Source organism: Fusarium odoratissimum, assembly GCF_000260195.1.
Source record: "Fusarium odoratissimum NRRL 54006 unplaced genomic scaffold supercont1.7, whole genome shotgun sequence".
NCBI lineage: Eukaryota > Fungi > Ascomycota > Sordariomycetes > Hypocreales > Nectriaceae > Fusarium > Fusarium odoratissimum.
The window spans coordinates 608,293-634,622 of record NW_022158693.1 but is presented as its reverse complement, the minus strand read 5'-3'; the positions used below and the strand labels follow the sequence as shown (position 1 = coordinate 634,622).

General features: G+C 49.3%; 9 protein-coding genes across 11 annotated transcripts; 2 read left to right on the top strand and 7 right to left on the bottom strand.

Annotated features, from left to right (window-relative positions):
* Positions 1–200: 200 nt before the first annotated feature.
* Positions 201–4,146, bottom strand: FOIG_05497 (uncharacterized protein). Its single transcript, XM_031204114.1, has one exon. The coding sequence runs from the start codon at positions 2,924–2,926 to the stop codon at positions 1,247–1,249; it is 1,680 nt and encodes a 559-aa protein (XP_031065943.1). The 5' UTR covers positions 2,927–4,146; the 3' UTR covers positions 201–1,246.
* Positions 4,147–6,235: 2,089 nt separating this feature from the next.
* FOIG_05496 (uncharacterized protein) lies at positions 6,236–8,187 on the top strand. The gene has a single exon (XM_031204113.1). The coding sequence runs from the start codon at positions 6,879–6,881 to the stop codon at positions 7,194–7,196; it is 318 nt and encodes a 105-aa protein (XP_031065942.1). The 5' UTR covers positions 6,236–6,878; the 3' UTR covers positions 7,197–8,187.
* Positions 8,188–8,340: 153 nt separating this feature from the next.
* FOIG_05494 (uncharacterized protein) lies at positions 8,341–13,474 on the top strand. Of its 2 annotated transcripts, XM_031204111.1 has the most exons (3): positions 8,341–10,514; positions 10,572–11,017; positions 11,123–13,474. In XM_031204111.1, exons 2-3 carry the CDS (start codon positions 10,594–10,596, stop codon positions 11,602–11,604), a joined length of 906 nt encoding a protein of 301 aa, XP_031065940.1. In that variant the 5' UTR covers positions 8,341–10,514; positions 10,572–10,593; the 3' UTR covers positions 11,605–13,474. The 2 variants fall into 2 exon arrangements, with proteins under 2 accessions (XP_031065940.1, XP_031065939.1); XM_031204110.1 differs by having other exon boundaries at positions 8,341–11,017.
* On the bottom strand, positions 8,878–9,554 carry FOIG_05495 (uncharacterized protein; the record flags this gene model as incomplete). Its single annotated transcript, XM_031204112.1, has 3 exons — positions 8,878–8,901; positions 9,099–9,293; positions 9,429–9,554. 3 exons carry the CDS (start codon positions 9,552–9,554, stop codon positions 8,878–8,880), a joined length of 345 nt encoding a protein of 114 aa, XP_031065941.1.
* Positions 13,436–15,540, bottom strand: FOIG_05493 (uncharacterized protein). Of its 2 annotated transcripts, none has more exons than XM_031204109.1 (2): positions 15,256–15,540; positions 13,436–15,203 (listed from the first exon to the last, which is right to left on the bottom strand). In XM_031204109.1, exon 2 carries the CDS (start codon positions 14,964–14,966, stop codon positions 14,250–14,252), a length of 717 nt encoding a protein of 238 aa, XP_031065938.1. In that variant the 5' UTR covers positions 14,967–15,203; positions 15,256–15,540; the 3' UTR covers positions 13,436–14,249. The 2 variants fall into 2 exon arrangements, with proteins under 2 accessions (XP_031065938.1, XP_031065937.1); XM_031204108.1 differs by having other exon boundaries at positions 13,436–15,198.
* A 1,026-nt stretch (positions 15,541–16,566) lies between these two features.
* FOIG_05492 (ATP synthase subunit delta, mitochondrial) lies at positions 16,567–17,703 on the bottom strand. Its single transcript, XM_031204107.1, has 5 exons — positions 17,483–17,703; positions 17,379–17,408; positions 17,110–17,263; positions 16,852–17,030; positions 16,567–16,799 (listed from the first exon to the last, which is right to left on the bottom strand). Exons 1-5 carry the CDS (start codon positions 17,582–17,584, stop codon positions 16,767–16,769), a joined length of 498 nt encoding a protein of 165 aa, XP_031065936.1. The 5' UTR covers positions 17,585–17,703; the 3' UTR covers positions 16,567–16,766.
* Positions 17,704–17,956: 253 nt separating this feature from the next.
* Positions 17,957–18,733, bottom strand: FOIG_05491 (uncharacterized protein; the record flags this gene model as incomplete). The annotated part of the gene is made up of 1 exon (XM_031204106.1): positions 17,957–18,733. The coding sequence occupies one exon, from the start codon at positions 18,731–18,733 to the stop codon at positions 17,957–17,959; it is 777 nt and encodes a 258-aa protein (XP_031065935.1).
* Positions 18,734–19,069: 336 nt separating this feature from the next.
* Positions 19,070–20,275, bottom strand: FOIG_05490 (uncharacterized protein; the record flags this gene model as incomplete). The annotated part of the gene is made up of 2 exons (XM_031204105.1): positions 19,070–19,493; positions 19,539–20,275. The coding sequence occupies 2 exons, from the start codon at positions 20,273–20,275 to the stop codon at positions 19,070–19,072; spliced, it is 1,161 nt and encodes a 386-aa protein (XP_031065934.1).
* A 2,730-nt stretch (positions 20,276–23,005) lies between these two features.
* On the bottom strand, positions 23,006–26,141 carry FOIG_05489 (uncharacterized protein). Its single transcript, XM_031204104.1, has one exon. It carries the CDS (start codon positions 25,202–25,204, stop codon positions 24,716–24,718), a length of 489 nt encoding a protein of 162 aa, XP_031065933.1. The 5' UTR covers positions 25,205–26,141; the 3' UTR covers positions 23,006–24,715.
* Between the last annotated feature and the right edge of the window lie 189 nt (positions 26,142–26,330).

The following is a 26,330-nucleotide window of genomic DNA, read 5'->3' as shown; positions in this document are numbered from 1 at the left end:
ACAACAAAAGAGACCATCAAGTGTTTCGGACACGTCACTTGTGTATCCCAGCAGAAGAAATCTCTTACGTAGTATCCGTATGACAATATCACGGTCATTCTCACTCACATATGTTGTTGTCTCTCTCTGTTCTCCATCTCGATACCTGGCTGCAACCTACTTGTAACAACCGTAGCATCTCGACTGGTCGTAAAGTCATTCTCACAGGCACCAGATACCAAGTTGTAATTAAGTGCAAGAAATACATCCTGCACAAACGCTTATTTCTAGTGTTTCTCACTCTATCCTGTACTATACTATGTAACTCAAGAGCTTTTCGATCCATAGAAAGATCCGGGGTATCAGGTAACACTCACCAAAGCACTCTCCCACAACAAAGGAAAGCCAAAGAGCCGAGAGAACTCCCGCCTAATCCCAAACAACTTCCCGCTATATAAATATTGGATACAAAGCTAAATTCACAATTCCAATCTGGTATCAAATGACTTGCTAACAACAAAACAACCAAAACAATAGCTAACCATTCATAAAACACAAAGGAAAGAACAAAATGACAATGGGTCTTGGTCGATACTCGCACCTATGCCATTACTGAAGACATTGGTTTGAGCTGCAAGTCCCAAATAACTGTAATTCAAGGTATCCCTCTGCCGCGCGCTTTTGTAAAGCGCAGCTGCCTGTACTTGTTGATCGAGTATACCATCGCCTTCGAGACGATGTACTGTTTGAGGAGCAAAGGCCCCAGGGGTATCCGGTCTCAGAAGAGCCCAGCCTCATCACCCAGCTCAAGACGATTAGAGTCTGAAGCAAGTAGAAAGGAGTAAAAAAAAGACAGAAACCCTCGGCCTGGATAGATAACCTCAATAGTCCAATCCAGTCCGTCCCATGTCCCAAGAAGAAACACGGAACGACAAAGGTGAAAACATGTCCATGGTACAAAGATACATGCTTACACAAACACAACCGTCATGAGCACTCCGTGTATGCAAACAATGCTCAACTCGGACAACAGAAAACACGTAATCAGAACGGAGAACAAGGAAACAAGATAACACAAGACAACATTACAAGTTGCGATAAATTCGTCGGTTGCCCAACAGATGCGTCTTCCAAAAGTCCCACCCGCGAGTCACCAAAACCATGCCAAAAACCTGAACCACTCCGATATTATATAATAGATGAGAACAATGGGTCTCCATAACTGTAATGCGTAACCAAACGCTTGCAAATCTCAAATCCCATCGCATTAAGCCCTGCGGTGAGTGTCCCTTGTTGCCCACCCAGTCTCAGGAACTCGAGGCTGAACGGGAACCCACTGACCAGTTCGCGGATCCTGCTCTTGAACACCTGGCCCGGGGGGTGGGCCAGTAGGAGGTCGACCTTCCATTACTCTCAGCGGCGGTAGCCTCTCACCGCTAGCTGAGGATGCCGCAGATGATGGCCGTGATGGCCCTCCATAACCTGACATGGGCATCGGAGGTAGCCCACTGGGAGATGCACTCGGGTGGCCGCTCGCAGGGGATCCGTATGGTGGTAGCGAATATTCAGGGTGGTCATCGGTTCGACGGCGTTGGGCTGGTCTTTCGTTCGCTAGTACATCTCCATAACTCATAGACCCAGAGGGCCCTGATGCTAACGACCCGGTCTCTGCATAAGAATTGCTTGTCGAAATAGTAGGACTAGGAGGTCCGGCAGCAAGGCCACTTATTGATGGCGTTTGTGCGACAATGTCTCGTAAACGGTTACGGTCTTCACGGTAGAAGTCCCGTTGTTGAATCAACTCCTCAATCCTTATTTCCATGAGGCGCCTTTCATCCCGGAGCTCTTGTAGTTGTTTTGAATTCTCCTCCTGCATGATCTTCTTCTTCCTCCTATGCCTTGTTGAAGCCACTGCATTTCGCTGTCTCTTCTCGTCTGCTTTCTTAGACGCCTGCGAAAAGTCCATATGAACAGGGATAGGTGCCTCGCTCCCCGGAAGTGCCAATAACGCTTGCTGTCCCTCAACGCCAAAAAGAGAACCCCCCATCCCATGTCTTCGCAGTGTTTCTGACCACGGCGAGGCGGACTCGCTTGGGGGCCCTGGACTCGGGAACGGCCGGCCAGCCTGCATGTTAGGAGAATATGAAGTCTGAGAGTGTACCAGAGGCGGTTGCGTGCGGCCCGGCGCATGGCTAGGGGGGAAAGTGGAGAGAGGAGCTTGTGTTCCAGGAGAAGCAATCGGCGGCTGTGAATGCAACCTACCATGATCCGACATCGCTGAGGGAGGACCAGTGGGTGCTCCAGTTAAAGGATGTAGATGGGGATATTGAGTTCTGGTGTCTTCCGGCGTTATGTCCTCGAACGGTCGCTTAGTAGATGAAAAGCCATGTAAAGACTGTCGCCCATCAGATTCACGAGATGGTACATGACTAACACTTATGGCTCGGGGATGTTGTGTCGGGCTGGCTTTTGGTCTTGCACTATTTACGGTAGGAAATGGGAAAGCCGTCGGGGAATTGCGTCCTGATGAAGGCCCTCCGATAGGTGTCATCGGCCCCAATGGCGTACCTGGAAGAGAAATTGACGCAGGTTGGGCTGGTGGGAAAGCTCGTGCGACAGCAAAAGATCCAGAGATTGAGCCAACTGTCTGGCCTGGTGTCGCGGATTCAGATGGACGAGCTGCTGGAGGAAGATGACCATTACCCCCTGAAGCCAGTAGTCGTGGCTCCATAGGGTTGAGTATGTTATGGACACCAAGGGTCTTTTGGGGGACCTGCTGTAATCTTTCCTCGCCATTTGTATAGGGAACGTTGCTCACATCTTGGCGCAGATCGCGGTCACCGAGCTGTCTGTGTCGAACTGAGGAAGGCGAGACTTGGTCATCTCCTAAGGGGGACCTCGAAGAACGACGTGACGCATGTTGAGATGCTGGCCCAGTATGCGACATTGAGACCAGACCGCCTGTGCACACCTGGCCACGAGGGCCGGCACATTGACCCTCCCCGAGCCTGCCTAAAGAAGGTAGTTTATTGTCCTGGCTGGCAGCCGGTTTCGATAGAGTAAAGTCTCTAGAAGGCCAGGTTGGTGTCGATGGTGTCCGTGGAGAGTTAGGCGATGCGCCGGTCGAATCTGTTGCGGCAGATCCGGGTCTGCTCTGAGATGGTTGTGCCTGCGACCACAGGCTTGTCGATTGAATCGCCAGATTGGATGATTTGTTGTTGCGGACGGGATGGGAAGATAACCCAAACAGTCCTCTCTTGAAGCAATACTAAGGCAGACTCTTCAGAGCTTCAAAGGGGAAGCAAGTGAGTCGTAATGCTATAAGAGTTCTACGGATCCTCTTATAACCAACACTCTTGCGCAAGCCGAGTTAAAACAGGGGAATTGGTACTGAGGAATAGAAAACCAATACGTCACCCGGGTTGTAATCAGCAACAAGTCCTGACCATGAACCGCACAACGCGATGTCGGAACTTTGGCTTGATTCAAGGGAAGGCAACTTAGGTCACTCGCAAATAGATTGCAGGTGAAGATGAACCACGCAAGTGTGGTTGCCGAAAGCCAGTACTGGGGGCAGGGATATCTCTCAATGTACAGGCCTGCCAGCAAATCATACACCTCAAAGACAACTTCCCGTTCTGAATGGCCGATGCTGTGTGGCTATGGATGGAGCCAAGGTCTCAAGCAATCCTCTCGCCTTGCAATTCCAATTATTGGCTCTGCTGTACTGTACTTGGTCGCCCACGTCACCTCTTCTGGAGAGGATCTTACAGCCGCTTGAGATGAAATGCGAAGAACTTGAACAGATACAGACGGTAGTTTCGTGGCTTAAACAACGAAGAACAAGCCTTGCCGGTGGATGGGAAGACTGTTGGCGAGCTGTATAGCCAGGTATCGTAAGGCTGTGAGAATGAAAAAAGAGAAAAGAGTAACGAAGATGAAGGAAGAACAGAGCTGTGTCAGGCACAGGGAAGCTCTAGTGATGTAAGATGTCTGTTCGGCACCAGCAAGAGAAAACATCTAGGTACGAGAAGCGAGTCTGTCCTAGGATGGGGCTATTGTAATCCAGGGCCACACTGTGTGGTATTCTTTATTTGCTCTGGTACGAACCATGTAAGCCTTGAGCTGGTCCTGGTACGGCGACAAGCCCTTATCAAGCATCAGAACTGGCCCGGGCATCCAAAGTAGAAGTCCCGCAATGACCACGGTCAACACATTAGCGAAAGAAGCCGTGCTTAGCTTCTGAGACTAAGCTGGGGTTCAGAGTTAGGGCCCAACAGTGGCCAAGCTAGCCAAGCTCTCATGAGATGAAATGGTGCTAATGCCGGGGAGCGTTTTGACCAGGGGGGGTCATGAAGACTAAGAGTAGTGTGTACGTACCAAGACTCCACGACATCAGGTCCTCAGCAAGGCTTAGAAGACTGGGGGGCCTAAAGACGGGGAGCTGCCGGTAGCTTTGCCGTCATGTCATTTTTTTTTTATCCAATCCTTCGTTCTCTCTGTCAGGGTAGTCGGTGTGGTCTACAAGCGAATTGAGCTCAATACAAGCTTTCTCGGACCTTAATATTTGCGACTGGCGATATATGGAAGGGTATAGATGTGCCAATAGCTGTTGATATCGCTACTGCAGGACTCAATGGTCACAGAACCGAAGCATACGAGGCCACCAAGGCTGGGAAAACAGGCAGGCCTCAGTCGAAAAATTCTGGATGCTTCGCATCATCCCAAGGCAAAGGCAGCTAAACTGAACTCGCTGGACACCGCCATCAGTCTACGGATAGTTAGCTCAGAAACTGGCTGGCGGGCTAGCAACCCAAGCATCCGGAGACCAAGGGAAGCTAGAGCGGTCAACGGGAATGCCATGTGTACGTATCCGCAGTATGTGCGGTAGCCGTGGGCACGGTTGTGGTTGTGATGTTCCGATCAGAGCACCGCATCGATCCGTGCAAGATCAACTGCGGCCCGTCTATACCCAAGCGCCATCAGCACATTCTATACGTATCTTGCTTCCTCAGTTTCCGATAAAGACATATATGTATATATATACAGGCCAGGAGACACAGCGGACATCAAGTGAATGACAGAAGGGCAAGGTCTCATTGTCAGTCCTCGTGGGCGACTAGCCAATGTACGAAGTGGACCATGGACCTGCTGTAAGTCAGTCTGAAGAAGAGATTCTTGGCCAAGATAAAGTCGCAGTACGTAGACGCGGTAGCAGTAACGCGTCTTGTGTAAATCCAAAAAGCAACACTGGGCATGAGGTTGCAAAGCAGAAGAGAAAAGAGACGACAAGGACGAGCCCACTTGTCCAGATACCGCTATGCTAGCCAAGATTCAGTACATACTTACAGTACAGTACGGGAATAGGTCTGCATGGGAGAGCTGAGAATCAGATGGGACAAAGAAACAAAAGATCGTCGTTGCGCCCCGTGTCCGTGGTTTTGGGTGGTGCGGACCTTAGTCTAACTGACCCTGGCTAGTCGTTGCAAGGTCTTGGTTCCTTCAGCGGTTGATTGCGTTCTAATTAACTGGTGTTACATTAGTTGATATGTTTTCTTTTTTTTTTTTTCTTCTTCTTTTTTTCTTTCTCATGTCCCAAAGCCAGAGTTCGCAAAAATGCAAACTGTAGATTATCCACGGAGTTCGAACTGATGTGGGCAAGCTTCGCAGGCCTCGAATGGGATGCGGATGTTGCAAGCTCGCATACACAGTAGATCATTGTCGTTCATGATGACATGGCATTGCATATAGGGTCGCCCACCAAAACCCAAACCGGAATAATAGAGAGCCATGAATCCGCACAAGACAGCAGTCACTTGCATTGTCTTGCCCTGAGATGTGTGACTGAGACATAAAAGAGACGTTGGAAGCCAAGGTAGGGCAGGGCTGCAGATGGAGGCAAGGCCGTATGTATTCTTAAAGACACCCTCTGAGGTGAAAGAAGAGAAGTCAACTCAGTTGGATAATTTGCCGTTCCATGTTGATAATGACGATGGTATCAAAAGCGAAAATAGGTACTCATCTACCGAAGAATCAATCAACAACTGATGTGAGATTCCATTGGCAGGAAAAGCAAATGGTCAATCACTTGAGCTTGGTCAAGGGAAGGAAGGAACCCGTTACGGTAGGCAGCTCGTCTATAGCCGCTGTCTACTAAATTGGCAGTCACGCAAGAGCTGTCGTTACCTTAGGTAGTGCAGGCATCAATGAAATGAGAAGAGCAGGCACGTTCGTGCCGTAATTAGCAATTCCCCTCAACATCACCCACATCAATATCTATCTACATACTCCATGCACTCAATCATGGAAAACCCTTTCCGAGCATCTCAATCATTATCCCCAGCCAACGTCGACTCCAACTTCAACTCTTCTAACTCAAACTTGCACACATCTCACGCCACGACATGCCATGTCGCACAAATTCTTGCGCGGAAAGGCGGAAAGCCCCTGAACTATTGTGACTGCCCATTTCTATGATGAACACTCCGACACGGTGTTGTTGGCATCGCCAAGACTGATCCCAATACGCATTTCACGTCTTGACAGAGAGTCTACGGTCCTTTTCCTCTCCGGGACTTCATTTATAGGATGCCTCGAAGACTGCGCTCATAATGCCATGAGTGCTTTCACTTCCACCCCCATCATGGCAGAGGCCATGCGAAGTTCTTGATGTTTGTTGATCGTTCCGTTCTCACGATATTCTTCCTCAGAAACCCCTGGAGCGTTGATATACGGTACATTGGCCGAGAGGTGGGTGTGGGTGCAACGAGGGGCCCTCGACGCACTGGCAATGCGCACAACGACAGCATTCTTAACGGGTCACGGTGAATTGCATAGCCAAGGGGGCTCTACCGGGGAAGGGGTCCTGGTCCAGGGCTGCAAGGCCCGCCGGCGTGCAGATGCAACCATCCATGACAGTTGTCTCTAATGGAAAGGACCAATCTGCATTGAGTGGATGTCGGAGCTCTTACTGGCACAGGCGCGCGTACCGGGGCAATGGTTGGAGTCTAGCAAGCTTTCACGATCAGGCGCGGCATTACGTACCTATCGATAATGTCACGCGCAGGACGCGTGGATTAGATCGTGCCGCAGTAACGAATGCTAGGTTATCACTACCAGTCACCCACGGGCTTAAGCCAGACTCTTTCAGCGCTGCCGCGGCACAATTAAGAATGCCTAGTTATCCCCTCGCCTACAAGTACAAGACCACCAAATGAAGCACTAGCGTGCACCACTCCATTGACTAGTCATAAAAATGGACAAAAAGCAAACAATCAGAGATATTGATATGGCTTTATGTACCTAGCTGATCTTAGATTGGCATACCTCGCACAGATGCGCGCGGCCCAGGGGTGGTGTGACGTCGCTGTGATTGTGCCCATGGTGATTTATTTCAGACTCCCCAGGAAATGAATCCGCCGCAAAAGCGAAATGAGGTGGACTCAACGTCAATACTGTTGGACGAAGGTTGACTTGAAACGCTGTCACATCAAGTAACAAGTTCTATTCAGCGGCACGTTGCGGCGTTGAGAGGCACGGGACGGGGCGTGTTTAGTGTTTGGCATCGTGTGAATGCCGCTGGGCCAAGGCGCCCTGATCAAAGCCGAAGTCTCTGGTTCAAGTCTTGCTACATCAGCTTGATCCTTCAGCCTAGCTATTGAAAATTGCTTATACTAACTATTCTGGCATGGTTCCTGTTTTCCTTCATTTTCATGGCCATAGCTACGCACCACACGACTCGCGACACTATAACAACTTCAAATTTGATTATGGTGTCGATAATGGTGGGGGTGGGATATCGTTGAAAGGATAGCCGAAAGCCTTGAATATTAACAAGACGCAATAATTAAAAAGTTTATGAGGTGGCGGTCTCATCAGTGCGGGGGTAGGATTATTGGTGAAATCCCATCACCTCCTCCGATCATTGTGTAATTATACACAGATACAGATGAAGTTCGACATTCAGATTACAGACATCTGCGTGGCTGTCACCCTCAACATCAACCTGCAGGACTCACCCAAGCAGTGCCTTGGCTACTTGGCCAGCAGAGCGCACAAGGACGACTGAAGCTGCGAGGCTGAGGAGAAAGCATGAAACAAGTCAAGTGTGTCGCCAGTATCAGGATCAGCCCCTTCCCTTGATGCTCATGGGCTTCTACAATCAGCCCCGAAACGCATGTTTGTCAATTACTATGTCAGACATCCCATGTTAACGCCCTCCCCATTCTTACACCGGCCCGTCCCTAGTAATTACTTTAGTTGTCTTTGGTTCGGTCCTCTGCGCGTATGATATGGCTTCCGCCCATCTCCAAAAGCTAATGATGGTATCCCAGGTTTATTTCATGAAGTTGCCGCCATTTACGTTGCCCTCCTCACCCCTGCCTTGGAGCGATGGCCAACCTTTTTGTCCTCTCAAGCTATCACCTCGTTAAAGTCCAACGACATCATAACCCATGCTGAGACGCTGCAGACGTGGCCTTATTCCCCGAAACTCTATACCGCTTCGTGCCTGTGCTGAGGAGGGCGGAGGGTGCAGAGGAGATCAATGTTCTGGCCCTTCAGCCTCGACAACTATCCCCGGCCTAGCAGCGGCGATCGTGGGCCCACGACGCCTCCCGTGACCACGAGCGGTCAGGGAAAGCAGCCAGGGGTCAAAGAGCCACGCAAAACGTTTCTAGCTAATCAACGAACATCTGTAGCTATGGCATGCATTGCATCTGCAGCTAATTTGCCCTGCCCTGTCGTGCGTTGCGTCTTGTCGCGGCCCAGGATGCGCTGGCAGCGTGGTATTTCTTGGAGTTTACCCACACGACCCTAACAACTGAAGACCAAGCAGGTCGAGGTGTCATATAACCGAGGCCAAATAGTTCACAGTAAGCTGTATAGCTTGGGCCTGGTTCATGCAGAAGCCCACTCTTGCATCTACGACATGCAGCAGCACAGCATCGATGCACCACTGACCAACGACTGCACACACTGCATAGCTAGTGAATGCGGGTAACGATGTTGGTAGGCATCTGTCAGCCAACGGTGCCGCGTCCGCTTCACTCCTTTTTACTGCTGCAGCATCTTTGCTACTTCAAAGCAGGGCGGTGTGAGTGTGTGTCTCGCTTGCATACATTGGACCGGCCGACAGATGCGTGAGAACTGCAGGTTGAGCTGTACTTGATGCGTTGTCCTTTGACGTTCCAGTTGCTCGCCATGAGGGTGGTGTTGCTGCCCGATGACGACCTGATGGTTCCGCGGCCGGAGGGAAGATCTGGCGAGCCCTTGAAAGCGTTCTTGGGTTTTAACTCACGATGCTTCGCGAATGTCTGTTTTCTGTTCGAATCGGGTGAATTGATCGTTGACCACGTCAGTACGTTGTTGGCGTGCATATGTGAGGATGCGACGAAGTTTTCACCTGGAGTAGAAGGCTTTCATTGGTCATGCTCGCTTACTATTCTTACCAAGCTACCTATTCTGATGAGAGAAGTCATCCATCGGATTAGAATGCAGATGAGTTTCGGTATTCGTCCTGGGAAAGGTTCGAGTATGACTGTGTTGCGGTATTGAAGAGCGTGGGGGTTGGCCATAACGATCTTGATCTTGCCCCACGTGCAACTCGAAGACGAACAACACCAGAGATTCAAAGCCCGCAGTAAAATGAGTCTTGAAAAAGTAAACAGTCGATGCGATGGTTGGTTTCACCATCGTACTGAGTAGTTATCGTTCTTCTGTCCAGCGATGAGCGCGGCAATTTAAACAAGCTGCCGCCCTCGAGAATCCGCGTCTAATACCTACACATGTCAAGTACCTATGCATTCTGCGGCCGTTGTTGAGACCCGACACGCACAGCCGCAAGCGCGCACCGCGATTGTGCACAATTGAATCGAGTTCTGCTGCCCAATTACGTCTCTTGCGCGACACCATACGTCCCGACAGTCTGGGTCGCGGCTTTCACCAAGCAAGATCGACTGTTACAGCGTGTTGGTCAGACAACGCCACAACAAGCCAACATTTGGTCGGACCACCTGAGTGGCCGAGTCCATATTCGACCTGGGGGGCTTCCATATTGCCCATCTCAGTGACACCCAGATGCACTACGGCCCTGCCAGAGACTGAAAAGTGGAATTCCACTGCAGTCAGAACCAAGATCCATACTTTGCTAAACGCAATCGATGTAGGCCGTCTGAATATGGCAATTTGAAGGAAATAAAGACCGGATCTGAGGCCCGGCAGGCCCGGAGTTGGCTTCGGAGCACACTCAACCATGTCCGTGCCGAACCGGATGAGTGGCCTTTCATTGGATTTATCCATAATCGAAGCGTCGGAATAATCTGTTTTCTCTTTTGAGTTCCTTCACTTCCAACTTGTTTCTTACTCCTTCTGATTTCGGTACTGCCCGCATATGCTTTATAGCCCTTTATATCAAAACACATTACGAGAGCTCCCCACTCTCAACTTCGCTTGCTCTGGCCCGCTCGATTTCCCCTCATACATCGTAGAGCATCATCCTGACCTCAACCCCGCCCGCTACTGCCCATTACTGATTGGTATATAGCCTTATTTTCAAGTCATTTTTGCCGAAAAAAAAACTAACAGGATATCAGACTCATACAGAATCTATTGACAATGAGTGCCAATATTCAGCAATGGACGGTTGAGAAGCCTTGGCTTGAGACACACTGTCTGTTGGGTGAAGGACCTTTCTATGAGGAATCAACGGGCAATCTGCGCTTTGTCGATATCCGCAATAAGAGGTTACATTATGTGAAGATGGCTGAAGGCCCTTCGTCTCTAAAAACCATTCAACTGGACGTGTGCCCTACTGTCACAGCAAACATTGCTGGGGTTGATCCCCAGGAACGCATCGCCATTGGTGTCAAGTATGGGCTGGCTGTTCTCGATGTCAAGAAGGAGACATACGAACTTATTCAGCCTTTCGAACAACCCGCTAATGAGCGTTTGCGAAGTAACGATGGCGGCGTGGATCCTCTTGGTCGATTCTGGCTGGGTACAATGACAGACTTTGGACTCGGTCCCTTTAAGCCTGAAGGTAACCCTACCCTGCCCAAAGCAAAACGGTGCACCAACACCAGGACCCTGTCTATTTACTCTACGTTGCATCTCTTGTTCTTCAAGTCTGACATGTTGGATCTAGGAGCGGTCTATCTAATGGACGCCAAGTCACGAGAGGTCAAGCTACCTAATATGACAATTCCCAACACACCAGGTTGGTCTCCTGATGGAAAGACACTATATGTGACACACTCAAATGCCAGAGAGATTTATGCCTTTGACTTCGATACCGAGTCTGGGGAAATTTCTAACAAGCGCGTTTTCTACAACCATGATGGTTCAGGCGAGCCCGACGGCTTCCGTGTAGATGTAGACGGGTTCCTTTGGCAAGCTGTATATGGAGAAGGTCGTGTCATTAGAATCGACCCCAACACAGCCAAGATTGTTGGAGAGGTCAAAGTGCCGACCAACAACACCACTTGTGTGCACTTTGTCGGTACTGAGCTTGTCATAACAACTGCCGAGGACGACGAGGGCGAGGGATCAAGCCGCGAGAACGGTGGTCATGTGTTCAAGGTGGACGTCGGAATCCGGGGATTGAGGCTCAACGATTTCAAGCTATAGAACTCGATCTTGACAGCGACAAGTGCTGACAGGCATCGAATCGTTTGTTACAGCTCATTCCCGACTATAGACGCAGAGACAGAGCAACGAAAGCACAGACCTTGGCAATGCCTGAGGAAGTTTGGATCAAAGCGCACTAAAAGTCCCTGAGGCTTTGACAATCATACGTACCCCATCCAAGTTGATTATTTGCTAGCGCCCGGATCTCATGGACATGTTCTATCCTCGCTTCTGTTTTTCTATCGTTGTGATTCAAGCTCTGGACCTACTCGGAACTTGGAACCCGGACCCGGACGGACCATGACCCTGGCGCTTGGGTTGTTCCATGATATCCGTATTCCTGGACAACCTTGTTTGCTTGCTCGTTGGGATGCTACACAGTGCTTATGAACCGTGGCTCTCGCCAATGTTTGCCTACATATGATCCATGGAGCACATCCGGGGGTCTTGTGATGTTTGCGAACCCAATATTATTTTCTCTTCCTCTCTCTTTCTGACTATTGAACGCCGCACGATGGATGGAGTGTCGTGAGACACGGAGCTGCTTAGCTCTCTCAACTGCCGGATCCAAGGTCCACTAACTCCCACAAGTGTATTGTTTACCGAGTAACACTTCCAGGGCATGACTCGCGTGTAGTTCTCCCTTACACCGCTGTCGCCCTCGACACCTTGACCGCTTTCACTCACATTGTGAAGCTCTGCGCGGTCGGAACTTTTTTCATGTCTGTTGCGTTGTTACGTGCATAAGAGAAGTATATGTGATGGCCAGGTGTATAGCAAGCATGGGACCCCCTGGCAAAGGATGCAGATGCAGTTTGGAATTCGATGCTGGCAGCTGTGTCTTTGACGGCTGCATATGTACTACAAGTTCTCCTGCACATAGCGAGCACGCATTGCATGAGGTTGGGTTTTTCGCTAACAACACGCAAGGAAAGACAATGAAGGGGTTTCACCGACAACTCAGCTCCTGTCTGTCTCTCTCTCACCGCTTCAAATGAAGCATTCACTGATGGCGGCACTGGAACTGATGTAAGAATCTAATGTGAGAACACACACTTGTTCCCCAGCAGACGCCCTCCGTCTTGATATAATGGTTCGTTTCGCTCGCACATGACGAAATCCGCTTCATCCCTACTCCAAAGTGAGATCATACTGCTTTTTTGACATCTCGTGTATCCTTCTAGTTGGTCAAACAGGCAACATCCTATCTCCAAACATCCTCGCCAAAACGCAGCACAGGTCGATCCTGTTCTAGGTTACACCCTGCTCTCGCCTCACTCACAACACAACAGTCACATTCCAAATCCTGTCTCTGTTACATAGGGGTCTATCACGTCAAAAACCAAAAGGTCGATTTACCCTGGTTTCAACACCCCAGCCCTACCTATGTATACAAAAAAAAAGTCAGAAGAACACCAGCAACCCCTGTCACCGCTTCTCAGAACCTAGAGGATTTTTGCTCCGGGCCACCCCCCTGGCACATCTTCTCAGCATCAGAACCTGGCAAACCGGGGAAGAGGGGAGGCTGCAGTAGGGCCCGGGGCTTAGACCGGGAAGCTGTGGAATCGTCCCTGTTGGCTGACTGCTATTGACAGCTAGAGTTTCGCTACGGTTGCTGACGTTGGACTGTAACGCCGTTGAGGTTGAAAGATGGAGCAGAAGGATGTTGTTATCCGCCGATAGCGTCCTTAACTCGATGTCAGTGCGCTGTCATGGCTTTTGACATACGAACGAACTGCTCTCATGTGCTCGAGTCACGATGTGATTGTGAAGAAGCCTCAAGACCAATGAAGACCAATGATTCCAACTTTGTAGGTCAATGTGTACCAATACTGAAGTTAATAACAAATAAACTATCAAAAAAGCAATACTCTCTCCGTCCGGTCCGGTCTATACTGACCATTCTAACCTTCCTACGCTTGCGAACCTCTGCTCTATCGCTGCCTCATGTGTTCCTGTAGACCATCTTTCAAGTCTGTATTGATCACCAAGTCATCCTTGCCTCTAAAATGCATCACTACTGTGAGGCCCTCAATGTAAACATCGCCATTAGGGTTTAAGCACACGCCCTGAGTCTGTTTCGCTGGCGACGGGCGACCTGATTCGAGCCCAAGTTCGTCAACTTGGCTCTTGAGGTCCATGTAGCGTGCTCGCTAAGCACACATGTGGTTGTAAGGCATCACAGGTCTAGGGTCATAGATCAATGTTGACATTTCAGAGTCGTTGCGAGATCGATCCCCTGTTATGCTCAGGAGTCTCGTACTCTTTGGCTCCTCTACTGCTATCTCTTGTGGCTGTGGACTTTTGGCCAGTAATTCCTCGACACTCTTGCGAGCGAGGGAATGCTCAATGTCTGTTACCTTGAGCCGAGGCATGGGTGACTCAAACGCAGCACTCAATTCATTCTCAGTCTTGTTATGTGACTCATCTTCAACGAAGATCTGAAAACCACCCTCTGTTTGCTTAGGTGATGATGACTGAGTAGGATTGCAGTTGAAGCAACTATCCTTCCTGTCTTTTTCAGGTAGTGGCGTACGATGATTTACACTGCTGAGTTCACGCCTCCAGTTCTCGACATGGGAAGGGGTTAGTTGCTGACTTCGTGGCTGTTCTGAAGACCTATCGACCTTCCTTAACTGCGTCCTCTATGACGAGATACCGGTAGCCTCGGCTTTCGGTCTTTCAGAGTCATTGTTGATACGTGGAGTTGGTTTGGGCAACATTTTCCCCCCAGGAACGGGTTCATCGAGTTTGCCAATCCTTTTCCCGGAGTTGGGATCAGTATCATGGCCTTTGTCTGACAAGGACTTGTTTTGAGCTGGTGGCGCAATCCTTTCATTTGCCTCTGGTGAGGTGTTGAGGCCTTTCTTCGGTCCCTTGGACTGAGAGACGGACTTTTCACTAGCTATTTGTGAATTCAATGTTCTCGTGTGGTCTCTCGGCGCGTCATGGGTCTTGTTATTGTTGATAGGATACTTTATCCAATGGGCATCCTTGGGTTGGGTATCGTCATGGGGTTCATGAGACTTTGGGCTCGGATGCCGATCCCCCTTATGATAACCGGTAAGATTAGGTGGCTGTGGCTCAATCTCGTCAGGCACTGCCGGCTCTTCGTTCAGATTGTGTTCGATAGTGTCTTTTGCTACTGTGACAGTCTCGTCTCGACTCAAGGAGTGATCAATGCCATATTGACTCTGTACCCTCAACCTGTAGCCGTCCGCCCGCATGCGCCCGTCTTGCCCATTCGTGAGTTTCTCATCCGTAGAAGACTCGAGAGTCTGCACACCAGCTGATAAATGCTCTATGATATGCTGTGAGTGATGGAGATCTTGTCCATGATGATAGAGTTGGTCAATTTTCATCTGTAACTTGCTTCGGGATGGTGAATCCCTCAGTGACCGTGTGTGCTTCTTCTCTTTAGGGTTATGTTCATCTGTATCAATCACATCCAAATCATTACCTTCGGCCACTTGTGCTCCTGGACTACGCCGGGTCGCACAACCAATGCTATGCCGCGTTGGATGGTGACCATCATGTGTAGCTCTACAACCAGGGTTGGGGCATTGTTCCTCTATGTGAGAAACGCGGGGCGAGCTGGACTTGAGACGATTAGGTACACAGTCTGAGGGCCTGGGTTTACGTTCCACTTGCACTGATCTCGTCGTGATTTCAGGTTCTGGGGCTTCTTTCTTCATTCCCCTGTCTGCCACAAAAAAGGGGTTGTTCTTCACTGAGCTAGAGATCTCTGTTGGTGCCGCAATCGTCTTCTTCCGAGTGGGCTTCAAGGTGTTGTGATCAGTTTTCGGTCTTTGGCGAGATTGCGTCTTGGTTTTAAAGGATGTCCTTGGTGTATCTGGCTCTGATGCGAACCTTGATAGCTTACGACGATAAGCAGTATCGACTGTAGTCCGTGTAGTATGACTGCGTTCGCTTTCGGGGTATTCACTTTGGGTTGGTAGCTCAGGTATCTTGTCTATGAAAGAGTGTTCTTGATACTGTATTGAACTGTTGAGGACCCTGTGACCAAGGGGTTGTCCAGGGGTCTCTCCCGTACACTTCATACAAGAATCGTGGCCGCAGTGCGAGCAATACCGTTCGAAAGCGAGAGGGTTACCGCACGAGTGACAGATCTGCGAGAACATCGATTTTGTTTGTTTGATTTGATCTGGCGTGCCAGCGTCGCCATCCGAGAACCATCCCGCGGGTCTAGAGATTCCATACTGCTCAAGGATGTCCATCGCATCTTGGCATTTCTCTGTGGAGCTTGCAGTACGAGAGCGGTTTGTCGAGTCAAGGTATGAGGACATGAAAGATTCTGAAGGAAGCATGTCTGTACTAGCTGAGTATCGAAGAGCCTGGCTCGGTCGATTCGAGGTAGTTCGTCCATAGCTCGTCCTAGGCCGGAAGCCAGGAACATTTGGTTTCGTTGATGCATTTCTTCCCCCGGAGCCCCTGACAGCACTGAACCTTGGATTGTCTTTCTGCGATAGAGTTGAGGATATCTGTCTCGGGAGTGTATCTCTCGATGTGCGGCTCTTGTTACCACTGGCCACTCCTGGGCCCTAACCGATCGTGGTGCTTCTACTCGGTCGCTCAGAAGTGTCAGAAGGCCGCCCACTCGCGGTTTGCGTTTCACTAAGTGTTTGGAGCTGGCGAACACGATCACCGACGACTCCCGGAGGGATCATATCGTGATGTTGAGTTTAGGGATGGTATGCTATTCAAGAGATTGGCTAATCGTAACAGAAGCCATGCGACACTGCTACGAAGCAGGAAGACGGCGACCGACGATAGCCCAGAAGTTCGAGTAGTCGATAAAGAGTAATAATACGCGATGTGCAGAAAGGGGTGGCATGTTGTAGTTAGGAGTCACAAATCAGGAGCGTGAGGTTAATGGCAGGGAGAGAAAAGTCCATCCTACCTCACAATTGCAGGTGTGGAAGTTGTGGAATACAGCGCTGTGTCAACCATTGCATTCATTGCCTATCAACGTCACTGAAAGATAGAGGGTCAATGAGGAAGGAGTCACTGAGCAGAGGAATAAAGGTGAAATTTAGGAGGAGCACAACCAGAACTGGTATCAATTGTCACAGCTTTTCGTGCTAAATATGGGTAGAATATTGATGTACAAGGGCCTCCGTCACAACAAACTCGCTGTACACTTATTTCACGTGCGCAGACAGGGTCTCGAGAACCTGTTCCCTCGTCAGTAAACTCAATTGCAAGTGTATATCGTCTGAAACCCACCTCCAGCTCGATCTTGGCCTCAGCAATATCCTGCTCGCTTCCGCTGCCGTTGGCAACCTTCTGGGCCTCAGCGATCTGGGCTCGGATGGCCTCGGCGCTGAAGTCCTCAAGGGGGTATCCCTCAACAGCGTTGATGCTGAGGACGGAGTTCGGCTGAACGGTAGCGAATCCACCAGAGACTAAGACAATAATTCCATCAGCGATTTGTCGACCTCGGGCAATTGGATCTTGGATCTGGATCTATAACTAATGACGTACGGAAGAACTGCTTGGAGCCAGCGGACTCCTCGACAACCTCAACCAGACCAGGCTTCAGCTGCTCAATGGAAGGAACGTGGTTGGCGAGGACACCCATCTCTCCAGACTCGGCGGGGATGTTGACCTGGACGACATCCTGGGACTTGTAGATAGACTGCGGTGCGGCAATTAGCTCCCATGCATCAATCAATTGGCGACGGTGCCATCATCGTAAGGGTCCAATTGCAATCGTATTCGTCGATCCGGGTATCGCGCGGGCGGTGTCATACCTGGTGAGGGAGGGCAAGGCTCAGCTTGATCTGCGATAACGGTCAGTCGGGTTCGGTACGCAAAACCCAGTCGTAGCCGGGGCACGGGGTTCGCTGAATCTTGCCTTGTCGGGGACGGCCTCGGCGTAGGTTCTTCGCTGGAGAGGGACTCGGATAGCGGAGGGGCGAGCTCGGAGAGCCGCACGGGCAACGCGGAAGGAGTTCATGATGGGCTGAGCTGGTGGATGAGGTTGTTGCTTGGGTGAGCTCAAATGAGGCCGCTGGCACGAATCTTTGCCGGAGCAGCAATTCGCGATTCGGCTAGCGGGAAAATCCGATCCCCATGGATGGGCACGTGCTAGGTCACATGACCTCCTTTGTCCTTACAACCGACCCATGAGAGTCCTCCGACAGAGAACAGTTACACACTCTCTATAAATTCTACGTGAAGCACAGTTGTCTTACCAGAAGATTTCTACTCAGATATGATGTTCCTGTTGCTTGTTATACTAATATATATATTACATGACATCGATAAAGTGCCGGTACCTAAATGCCCCTAACTAACACCAACGGCTTCAACAAGCCGAACCCCAACATTAATCGATGAATAATACCTTTTGCTTAAAAGATTCCAGCATCTGGCAAATTTGACTGTACTCCGGCTTGTCCTTATAAGCAGAGATCAACTTATCAACATGGCTTTCGCTGACAATCCTTGCCTTTGAGCTTTCCAGCAAAATCTTCAACAAAGCAAAATGTCCTTTTTCTGCTGCTTTACAGGCCTCCTGAAGTGGACTATCCGCTGGACCATCAAAGTCTAGCCGTGACCCAAAGTCTAGCAACAATTCGATGGGCTCTGCATGTTCTAAAATTTCGCTGTCGCCTGGGCTAAAAGGCTCCCAGATATGCCGGAACACTCCTGACAGAAACGCTTGACGATTACCATTCGTCTTGCCCTCGAATTCTACATCTCTGATGATGACGTGCGCACTCGGGTCTGCTCCCGCATCAAGGAGTATCTTCATGTTATTGAGGCTGTACTCGCGCATTGCTGCCAACAAGAGCGGAGTACAATCTGTGCCGACAAGAATATCTGGGGATCGTATACCTATGGCTTTTTCGATTTTGTCGTCCTCATTGAACCGGGGATCGAAAACAGGCGAATCAGTGTAAGTATCGACTTCAATGCCTCTCTCGATGAGCCTCTCGATTAGTTCGCTCTTTACGTCGTCGCGGTCAGAATGTTTCAAGATGATATGCAGCAAACTGTTGTTGTACTTGAAACGCTTCGAAACCATGGGATCTGCACCATGGTCGAGCAGAAACAGAGCGACACTCCAATATCCGCTACAGATGGCTTGATGGAAGGCCATCAACCCAGTCGCAGATTACTGGTCAAGCGGGACGCCTGCTTGAAGCACGGTCTCGATCAGATCGAGGACTGGGAACTCTTTTTCATACCCGCCACAGAGGTAGTGCAGGACAGTCCGGCCATCGTGATCGGCCTCGGTTATCTCAACGCCCGGTTGTTCGAGAAGCAAATCCATTATCCTCTTTGCACTTAGCTGATGATTCGATGCTGCCAGATGGAGAGGTGTCTGCCCAGTTATACCTCGAGCTTTGGGGTCAACATCTTGACGTTGAAGTAAGAGCGCCACAACTTCGTATTCTGCTATCAAGCAAGCGTGGTGTAAAGGGGTGAGTCCATCTTAATCGTGCCCTCCCGCGTTGACCTCTTGTCTGGCTAGTAATCGTTTGATGATGTCGAGGCTTTCTTCTCTATACCCAGGTTCGTCAAAAGTATCACTATCATCGTCTTCGTCTTCATCATCGTCGTTATTGTCATCATCATTGTATATCATAACCAAACTTGGATGGTACTTTTTATCACGACTTCTGACAGCCCAGTGTAGAGGAGTGTTCCCTGTTGAATCAGGGGATGCTACATCAAGACCGTTTTGCTCTAAGAGGACATTCACGATCTGTAGTTCCCCACGCGCGGTAGCAATGTGGAGGGCACTGGGTTTTCCTGCGTCAGTCCTGCGAGCATTGGTTTCTTCGCATTGGAGGAGCAGTTCAACAAGTGGTAAACTTCTCACGCCAACGGCCACCTGTAAGGGAGTGAAACCGTTCCTGTCAGGTGTACCAGGATTAACTTATTGACGCTTGAGCAGTAACTTAACAATATCCACTCGTTTGTACTGGATCGCCCAGAAGAGAGGAGTTTGACCATCAGAATCAGGCGCAGAGGCAACCATGTCAGACCTCTCAAGCAGACGGTTCACAAGCTCAGGCTCGTTCCACTTGAGAGCGTACCGTAATGCATCAGCAGCATGTCTTGATCCGGGCAGTTTAACGAGCAAGTCAATGATTTCCCTATCATTAACATCGTGAGGATCAACATGATCCAAAGCAGATGTTCCCTGAAATGTCCAATATGCTCCTAGCTTCTGGACAAGTATTTTCTCAGCTCCTTCAAAGCCACTATGTCGGATGGCCATGTGAAGGGCATAAGGCCTTACAGGCTCGATATCGCTCCAGCAATCGCAGACTCCTCTGGCTGGCACATGGGGATCCACGCCAATCTCAGCGAGGTACTCGACGATATCACGATGTCCCTGCTTGATGGCGTAGTGCAAAGGTGTTGCTCTTTCTTCAGGCCTCATCGTCCCAGTCCCGCTTAGATTCGCGCCATTCTCATGTGCTTTCTTGAGGATATCTATTCTTCCCTCTCGAGCTGCCCAGCAATAGCTTGCTGCACGAAGTCGAGGGTTGACGATATCATAGAAGTGGTGATTTGTTTGGGCCAGAGCCAATTGAGTTTTTGCAAAGATGTTCTCATCAAATGCCTCTTCTATGACGAGGTCTGCAATGTTGTAGATTGCCTCAATCGGGAGGGTTTCCATCGACGCCATGGCGCGTTTCGTTCTGTGTGACTGAGCTCAGGCTCGAAGGTGTCAATGGTACCAATGATGTACTGCTCAGATTCTGGTGATCTTGATCATGGTCGTGACTTGATGCTCAAGGGAGTCTAGTTGGTGAGGGGGAACCTGATCGTAGGTGCAAGCTTTAGTTGAATGTGGCTTAAGCCTTGGAGAGGTAAAGATATTGGTGTAACCTCTAGTAGATCCAGCACAACAGATAAGTAATCCATAAACACAAACTCCAGTATAGTTAATTAAGGTCTTTTTGGTGCAATCAAAGGCTATATCAAGTGCAATTCCTATACTTTCTTGTTCGGGGGATCGATTCCTATATTACAATACTTTAGATGCTGTAGAGTCCATCATGTGTGTATGATCAATACAGCAGATTGGAAACTACTGGTGGAGAATCGACAATAAGAAGCAACCGATCGTTGAGTGAATAGCCTCTCGCCTGTTATGTTCTAGACATCTTTCAATGTTGTGCATCAGTGTTAGCTCGTTCTCTTAGGCATGCTGTATCTCATGGTGAAGGTGCTAACATGAGATTGTCCAAGACTGCCATGCACACAACCACCATACTAACATGTTCACTCGTGTCGGCGCCTCACTCCAAGCCGTCTTCTCCTAGTGAACTTTATCTCACTGTAGGCAAGAGTTAGCACTAACGACGATATCCGAAGCCGCATTTTGACGGAAGTTGCTTGAGGCCTTTGCCTCTTAACATTGGTGGTGTTATGCTTTGAAGGACACACTCAATCTCACGACCACCTAAGTTATGTGAATCAGCTAGTACCTATGGTGATGCTGGAATTGTGCCTGGGACATTTCAATCTCATTCCTTTTCATTGTGGCTCGCTCTGTGACTATGAAGTTGCTGCTCGAGGGCAAAGGCACCGTGAATTCCAGTCTCAGGTTCACATGCGAGACGTCAGTATCTGGCTTAATGATATTATACACTGAATTATCAGAGCATGAGTTTTTCTATGCATATACTCTTTGGTTTTTCTGTAGTGAAAAATACAGGAACATTAAGCTTCTTTTCATTTGAGATAAGTTTAAGGATAGTATCATAGTTGTATTTATTTACTGGGTTGAAAGATATTTCATGTATTTGTTCCCATTTAAGCCCCTACGATACCTTCTTGGAGCAACAGAGTCAGCTGTGTCTGACCCTGTTTAGAAGTTGTACCTTGAGACTCTGGAGAATAAGCACAGCTTTCATGTGATACGAATATGGACCCTGAACAACCCAACTGTTCATGAGTCTCACGTAAGACAAAAGAGATCTATCATAAGGGCCTTATGAGATGATTCAATTGATTGTGACATTAGTCGACGGTGCACAAATCATCCAACTCCGTGAATGGCCTTTCATGTGTGATGTGGGTTACCCTGTATCAAAGAATCATCCCTTAGATTCTGTTGATTTCATCTACTGGACAACCCCTCAAATCCCCCCCGTCCATGACGACAAGATGTCGAAACGACCATAACTTTAATCCAGATATTTCCGTCTGGAAAGTACAACCGAGCCGGATATGGTTCGGAGGAACCGGGTTCTCCCTCTCAAACATCATCACCAAAGCAAAAGCCACATAAACAGGAAAAATCTGGACTCGCTGACTCGGCACTCAAACGCGTACTGTACAATTGCCGATCACCTGAGCTGTCATGACCTCACACGACACAGAAACAAGTCGGCCAGGTAACTTTCCCGCTTTCTTGTGCCTGCTTTCATCCAACCCATCAAATGCGCTGGAACACGCCATTCGTACCCCATGGACTTTCGGGCCTTCGAGAGTCCGTTGGCAGTTGAAGATCCCGGGACCCGTGAGGCCCGAGATCTTCCATGTACAACTCTGCGGAGTGAGAAGTGAAACTCTGAGAGTTCCCTTTGCCACGAAATACACGTAGCTTTTGGGCATCGTCTTGACAACAGGAGTGGCTCATGGCGTCACGGATCTTCACTTTTCATCATCAACCTGGCGCAGCATAAACAAGTTCAGCTGTGCTTATCTCACCTTTCTGCGTAATTCCTTCTTGGCAATACACTTCAGCCCATATACAAACAGTACTGTATTGTTACAGCATGTTACTGTACAGTACCTGCAGTGGAATTAACGTTTCTCAAATCCAGCCCCTGCCAAGACATTCTGAGCAGTGAATTGCATCACAGTTTCAGCCATTTTGACAGGGAAATCTCGGAGGAACCAGGGAGACAAAGTGTGCAAAGCCAAAACCTGAACCTTCGAGCTGGTGTGGGACTCAACAACAGTTACAGAGCTCAAAGAAGAAGGCTGAAAGCTGAAAAAAGTGATGAGGTCTCCACTGACGAGACCGTAATTCGCGGCCAGACTGTGGCTGATTCTCATTCTTGGTGAGAAATTGCGATTGACTTTCATTAAGCATTTTACGAGCTCTACCTCGACGGACTGTCGGTGAGTGGAGGAAGCCTTGGGAAGGTATCGTAAAGTACTCAAGCCAATTCTCATCGCGACACTAGCGGTCCGAGAACGAAGAGGAGAGTGAAAAAAAGATTCAAGCTTGAAGCTGTGGTCTAGAAAAGTCTGGATGGGAAGCAAATTTTCAGGAACCCACAATGGCTTCATCCTCGAGCAGGGAGAGCAAGGAAGTTTCCGGCGCACAAGTAATGAATGACCGTTAGACTTTTCAAAAGTAATTTCTGTCGGTATTCAGCCTTGTCAGTCGCTGCATCGAGAGGTTGAAAATGCTCAGGCCCTCTTCGGAGAAAATCAATCTCTTGGCAAAGATCTAGGAGGGCATGTCAAGACAATTCCCGTCCCTGATCGGCAACTTGACCACAGAAGCAGAGATTTGAACCGGCAACAAGACCGGGACCGTCATCGTCATAGAGGGTGCATCTTGCATGACGAAGAATGCTTGTTTCTCAGTCTATAGATGTGGCTTCTCCCAAGGGCTGAATCATGGGCACCCATATCCTGCGGTTGTATCAACATCAAGCCATCTCACGGGCGGTCGGCTCTTCTCAGGATGAAAGGAACCGGCTAGGGAGAGCGGCAAGGGAAAATGAGATGAGAGTTCACCTCCTCAGACTCCATCGAATGCTGTACAACCCATCATGCAGCAGTCCACACCTCCTTTGCCAAAAAACCGCGCAACTGTCCTCTCTTTTTTCGGCGTAAAAACAATGCGATGATGGGTCCTCTGAGTCGGGCCAGTCCAGTGGTATAACCGGCCGAGACCTGGGTCTGTTTGACGATGCAGCGAGATGGAGCATTGCGGCATGTGGGTCGACATGCGAGGTGCGGGTAAGGACTTACACGGTGGTGACATTGTTTTGATGAGCATGAGTTGAAGGTATCTACCGTAGATAAATGTACCTGCATCCTCTTCAGCATTCAACAGTGTCGCAATGTGATACTTTTGAGATTCATGTGCCCGGTCTCCAAACCAGCTAGATCAAAGTCTATGTATGTTGGATGCACTCAATTTCGAGAAGTGTATCGAAACAACTTCTCAGGATATCCTGTTAATGGCTATCCCATATACTACTTAGCGGTATGCTGAGCAACTTGAATGCACAGAGCTGACTCCATTGTTGCCATGATGGCGGTCATCTCGTGATCATTATCCTCTTTGTAGCTTTGATTTTACTCGATGTTTACTTGTTCGTGATCCCAGCCGCAATTTCAACAACGTAAAGAAATAGCATGTTCACCGCCGGAGTCTCGCGATGTCAGAGCCCTGTTTAAAGAGTGGGTGGGCTGCGGGTGAAGGACACTGGACAGTCAACTTCAGAAAGGCTATCTAGGCTGCATGAGCGAGAGCAGAAGACACCCTTTCAAACACCTTAAGCACAACAGAGTAACATGCGAATTTAACAGCTACGCGCTGATACCGCGTCGACTGTCATATTGTTTTAAGATGCGGGGTTTGACTTCACAACGCGGGGTTAGTGCCCAGCAGGACGGGTCAACGTGACGAGGAGCGTCAATGTTCAAGGAAGCCAGTGAGTGAGAGTGAGCCAGCCTGCCAGTCTTGACCAATGTGCTGTTGTATGTACGATACTACGCGTACCAATTGACATAGCCGCCAGTAGAGAACTGATATCAAATCAGACAGGTCCGTTATCGCAAAGACCGAGACCCCGAATGTCATTCCTTGGTTGCTCAAGCAAGTTCAAGGGGGGGTTGCACTGCCTGCATGCAGCTCCAACTCACGGGAAGAGACCGAGGCAATTGGCGATCAGTAAACAGCGCCAGATAGGATTGGACAGTTTCAAACACCTTCCATGATCGTCGCAGTATTAAATGAAGTACTGCGAGTCACGAGGAGCACGGATATCGCGCAGCTCAGGTCGAACAAAGGACCTTTCAGTCGTTTCATCTATAAACTTGTGAAATAGGAGAAAGAGACGATTGTTTCTGTTTGCTATATTAGTCAGTTTCAGGGTCCTTTGTAATAAATCTGAGAGATGATCTTTGAGGATCTGAAAGGATTCTTGACTCGGATTTCATGCGCCCATTGATTCTGCGGGCACATGGAAAGGCTAGCTATCAGTGAGACACGTCCATGTCCATGTCGATGTCCATTCATCCATGTCCATGCCAAACTGTCGTCATCGGGAGATTTCTGGCTTGCATTGCATGCATTTCTGTATGCAAGTGGGCCAGATGTGGGAGAGCTCACGAGCCTGGTTGTAAGAGAAGGGTTCAATTGGTGGATGGACAAAGGAGTTGCTGTTGATGCAGATTGGAGAGACAACATGACACCTAAGACGGTTACTGCGTGCGTCCCTGAAGCAAGGGTAGATCGCAGACGAAGACGCAGACGGCAGCTTAGCTTGCGAGTGCGGAAATGGCACCAGTAGAAAGGCAGTCTGCCATGAACGGAACAGGTGATTGTGGGGAAGTTGAAGAGCGACGAGGCGAGCATCTGGATCAGTTGTTGCTCTGCTGTGCTCTGTACCCCCACGGCTTGGGGTTAGCCAAGAGTAGAAACGTGTAATATTCAGTGCAACAAAGCCTGATTGAGAAGGCAAAGAAAGAAGGCGACGAAAGGCAACTTGTGTTGCTGTTCTTTGTGCATTGTTACTGACAAAGGGCGTGAGATAGACCAGACGAGGCTTTGTCGACGCCTGTAACAGACCAAACCTCCAGCCAAAAGATCAACAAAGCGGCCTGTGGCGCATCTTGCGCATCAACCCTTCTTGCATAGGCTAGCTGCTGAGTGGTCCCTTGCGCGGGGTGACTGCGTACTGAAACGAGCAAGCTGTGTGTCAAGTCATTGTCTATCATCTGAGGATTTGGTTGGCAAAGTGACTGATTGTCAGTCACAAGCCATCCAAATGACCAATACAACATGACAGCGACATCAACATCAACAGCTATTGCTGTGCTGTGCTATGCTGGCAGCGATTTACAGATACACCGCCTCGAATATGAAAGCGGCTGGTGTTTGCTTAGTACGGCCAAAACCACGCTTCGTAACTGGTGGGAAGGTTTACAAGCGACGATTCCATTGTGGGCCTGCCGAGGGTGAATGATGAATCAACGGTCAAGAATTCTGTGGCGGTTTGCTTCTGGAAAAGAAGATGCAGAACTTTAATGTGCTGTACCGTACCGTACCGTATTTGCGGATGATTATGCGAGCATGAGGCTTGGAGGAGGGCAGTGCAAGTAGCGCCCTCTGTCATCTTCACACGGTATACGAAGCAGCGAGTCGTGACCCTGAAACTGCCCGGCAACCCTCAGGCCTCTCAGAGTCAGGATAGAGTCAGGACGGTGTGACACACAGTAGATCAGGGAACAACGTGGATCTACGCTCTATCTCAGTTTGGCCGTCGCTGACAGGCGCCACCACTGGTCAATTGAGAAGACTCTGACTGGACAAATCTGACTGTGGCCTCGGAGGGATGTGTCTATTGTAGAGAAAAGGGAGAAATGCACTGGGCTGAGCGAGTCGAGAGCGGTCTGCGTACCGAAATTGAGACCTCGGAATGCGTAAATGCTCGCCTCAAGATTGGATCTGTAATTTTGAACCGGAATGGATCCTATACGGC

What these genes read in the sequence shown, in the direction of transcription:
- FOIG_05489 (XM_031204104.1), bottom strand. Translation starts at nt 25,204, where the DNA reads ATGCTCGCCTCGTCGCTCTTCAACTTCCCCACAATCACCTGTTCCGTT.
- FOIG_05497 (XM_031204114.1), bottom strand. Translation starts at nt 2,926, where the DNA reads ATGTCGCATACTGGGCCAGCATCTCAACATGCGTCACGTCGTTCTTCG.
- FOIG_05492 (XM_031204107.1), bottom strand. Translation starts at nt 17,584, where the DNA reads ATGAACTCCTTCCGCGTTGCCCGTGCGGCTCTCCGAGCTCGCCCCTCC. An exon ending in CCGAGGCCGTCCCCGACAAG is followed by an intron (nt 17,409 to 17,482) that starts GCAAGATTCAGC and finishes CCGTTATCGCAG; the next exon opens with ATCAAGCTGAGCCTTGCCCT. An exon ending in AGGCCAAGATCGAGCTGGAG is followed by an intron (nt 16,800 to 16,851) that starts GTGGGTTTCAGA and finishes ACGAGGGAACAG; the next exon opens with GTTCTCGAGACCCTGTCTGC.
- FOIG_05493 (XM_031204108.1), bottom strand. Translation starts at nt 15,299, where the DNA reads ATGAAGAAAGAAGCCCCAGAACCTGAAATCACGACGAGATCAGT. An exon ending in GAAATCACGACGAGATCAGT is followed by an intron (nt 15,199 to 15,255) that starts GCAAGTGGAACG and finishes TCTCAAGTCCAG; the next exon opens with CTCGCCCCGCGTTTCTCACA.
- FOIG_05496 (XM_031204113.1), top strand. Translation starts at nt 6,879, where the DNA reads ATGCAACCATCCATGACAGTTGTCTCTAATGGAAAGGACCAATCTGCA.
- FOIG_05494 (XM_031204111.1), top strand. Translation starts at nt 10,594, where the DNA reads ATGAGTGCCAATATTCAGCAATGGACGGTTGAGAAGCCTTGGCTTGAG. An exon ending in CGGTCCCTTTAAGCCTGAAG is followed by an intron (nt 11,018 to 11,122) that starts GTAACCCTACCC and finishes TGTTGGATCTAG; the next exon opens with GAGCGGTCTATCTAATGGAC.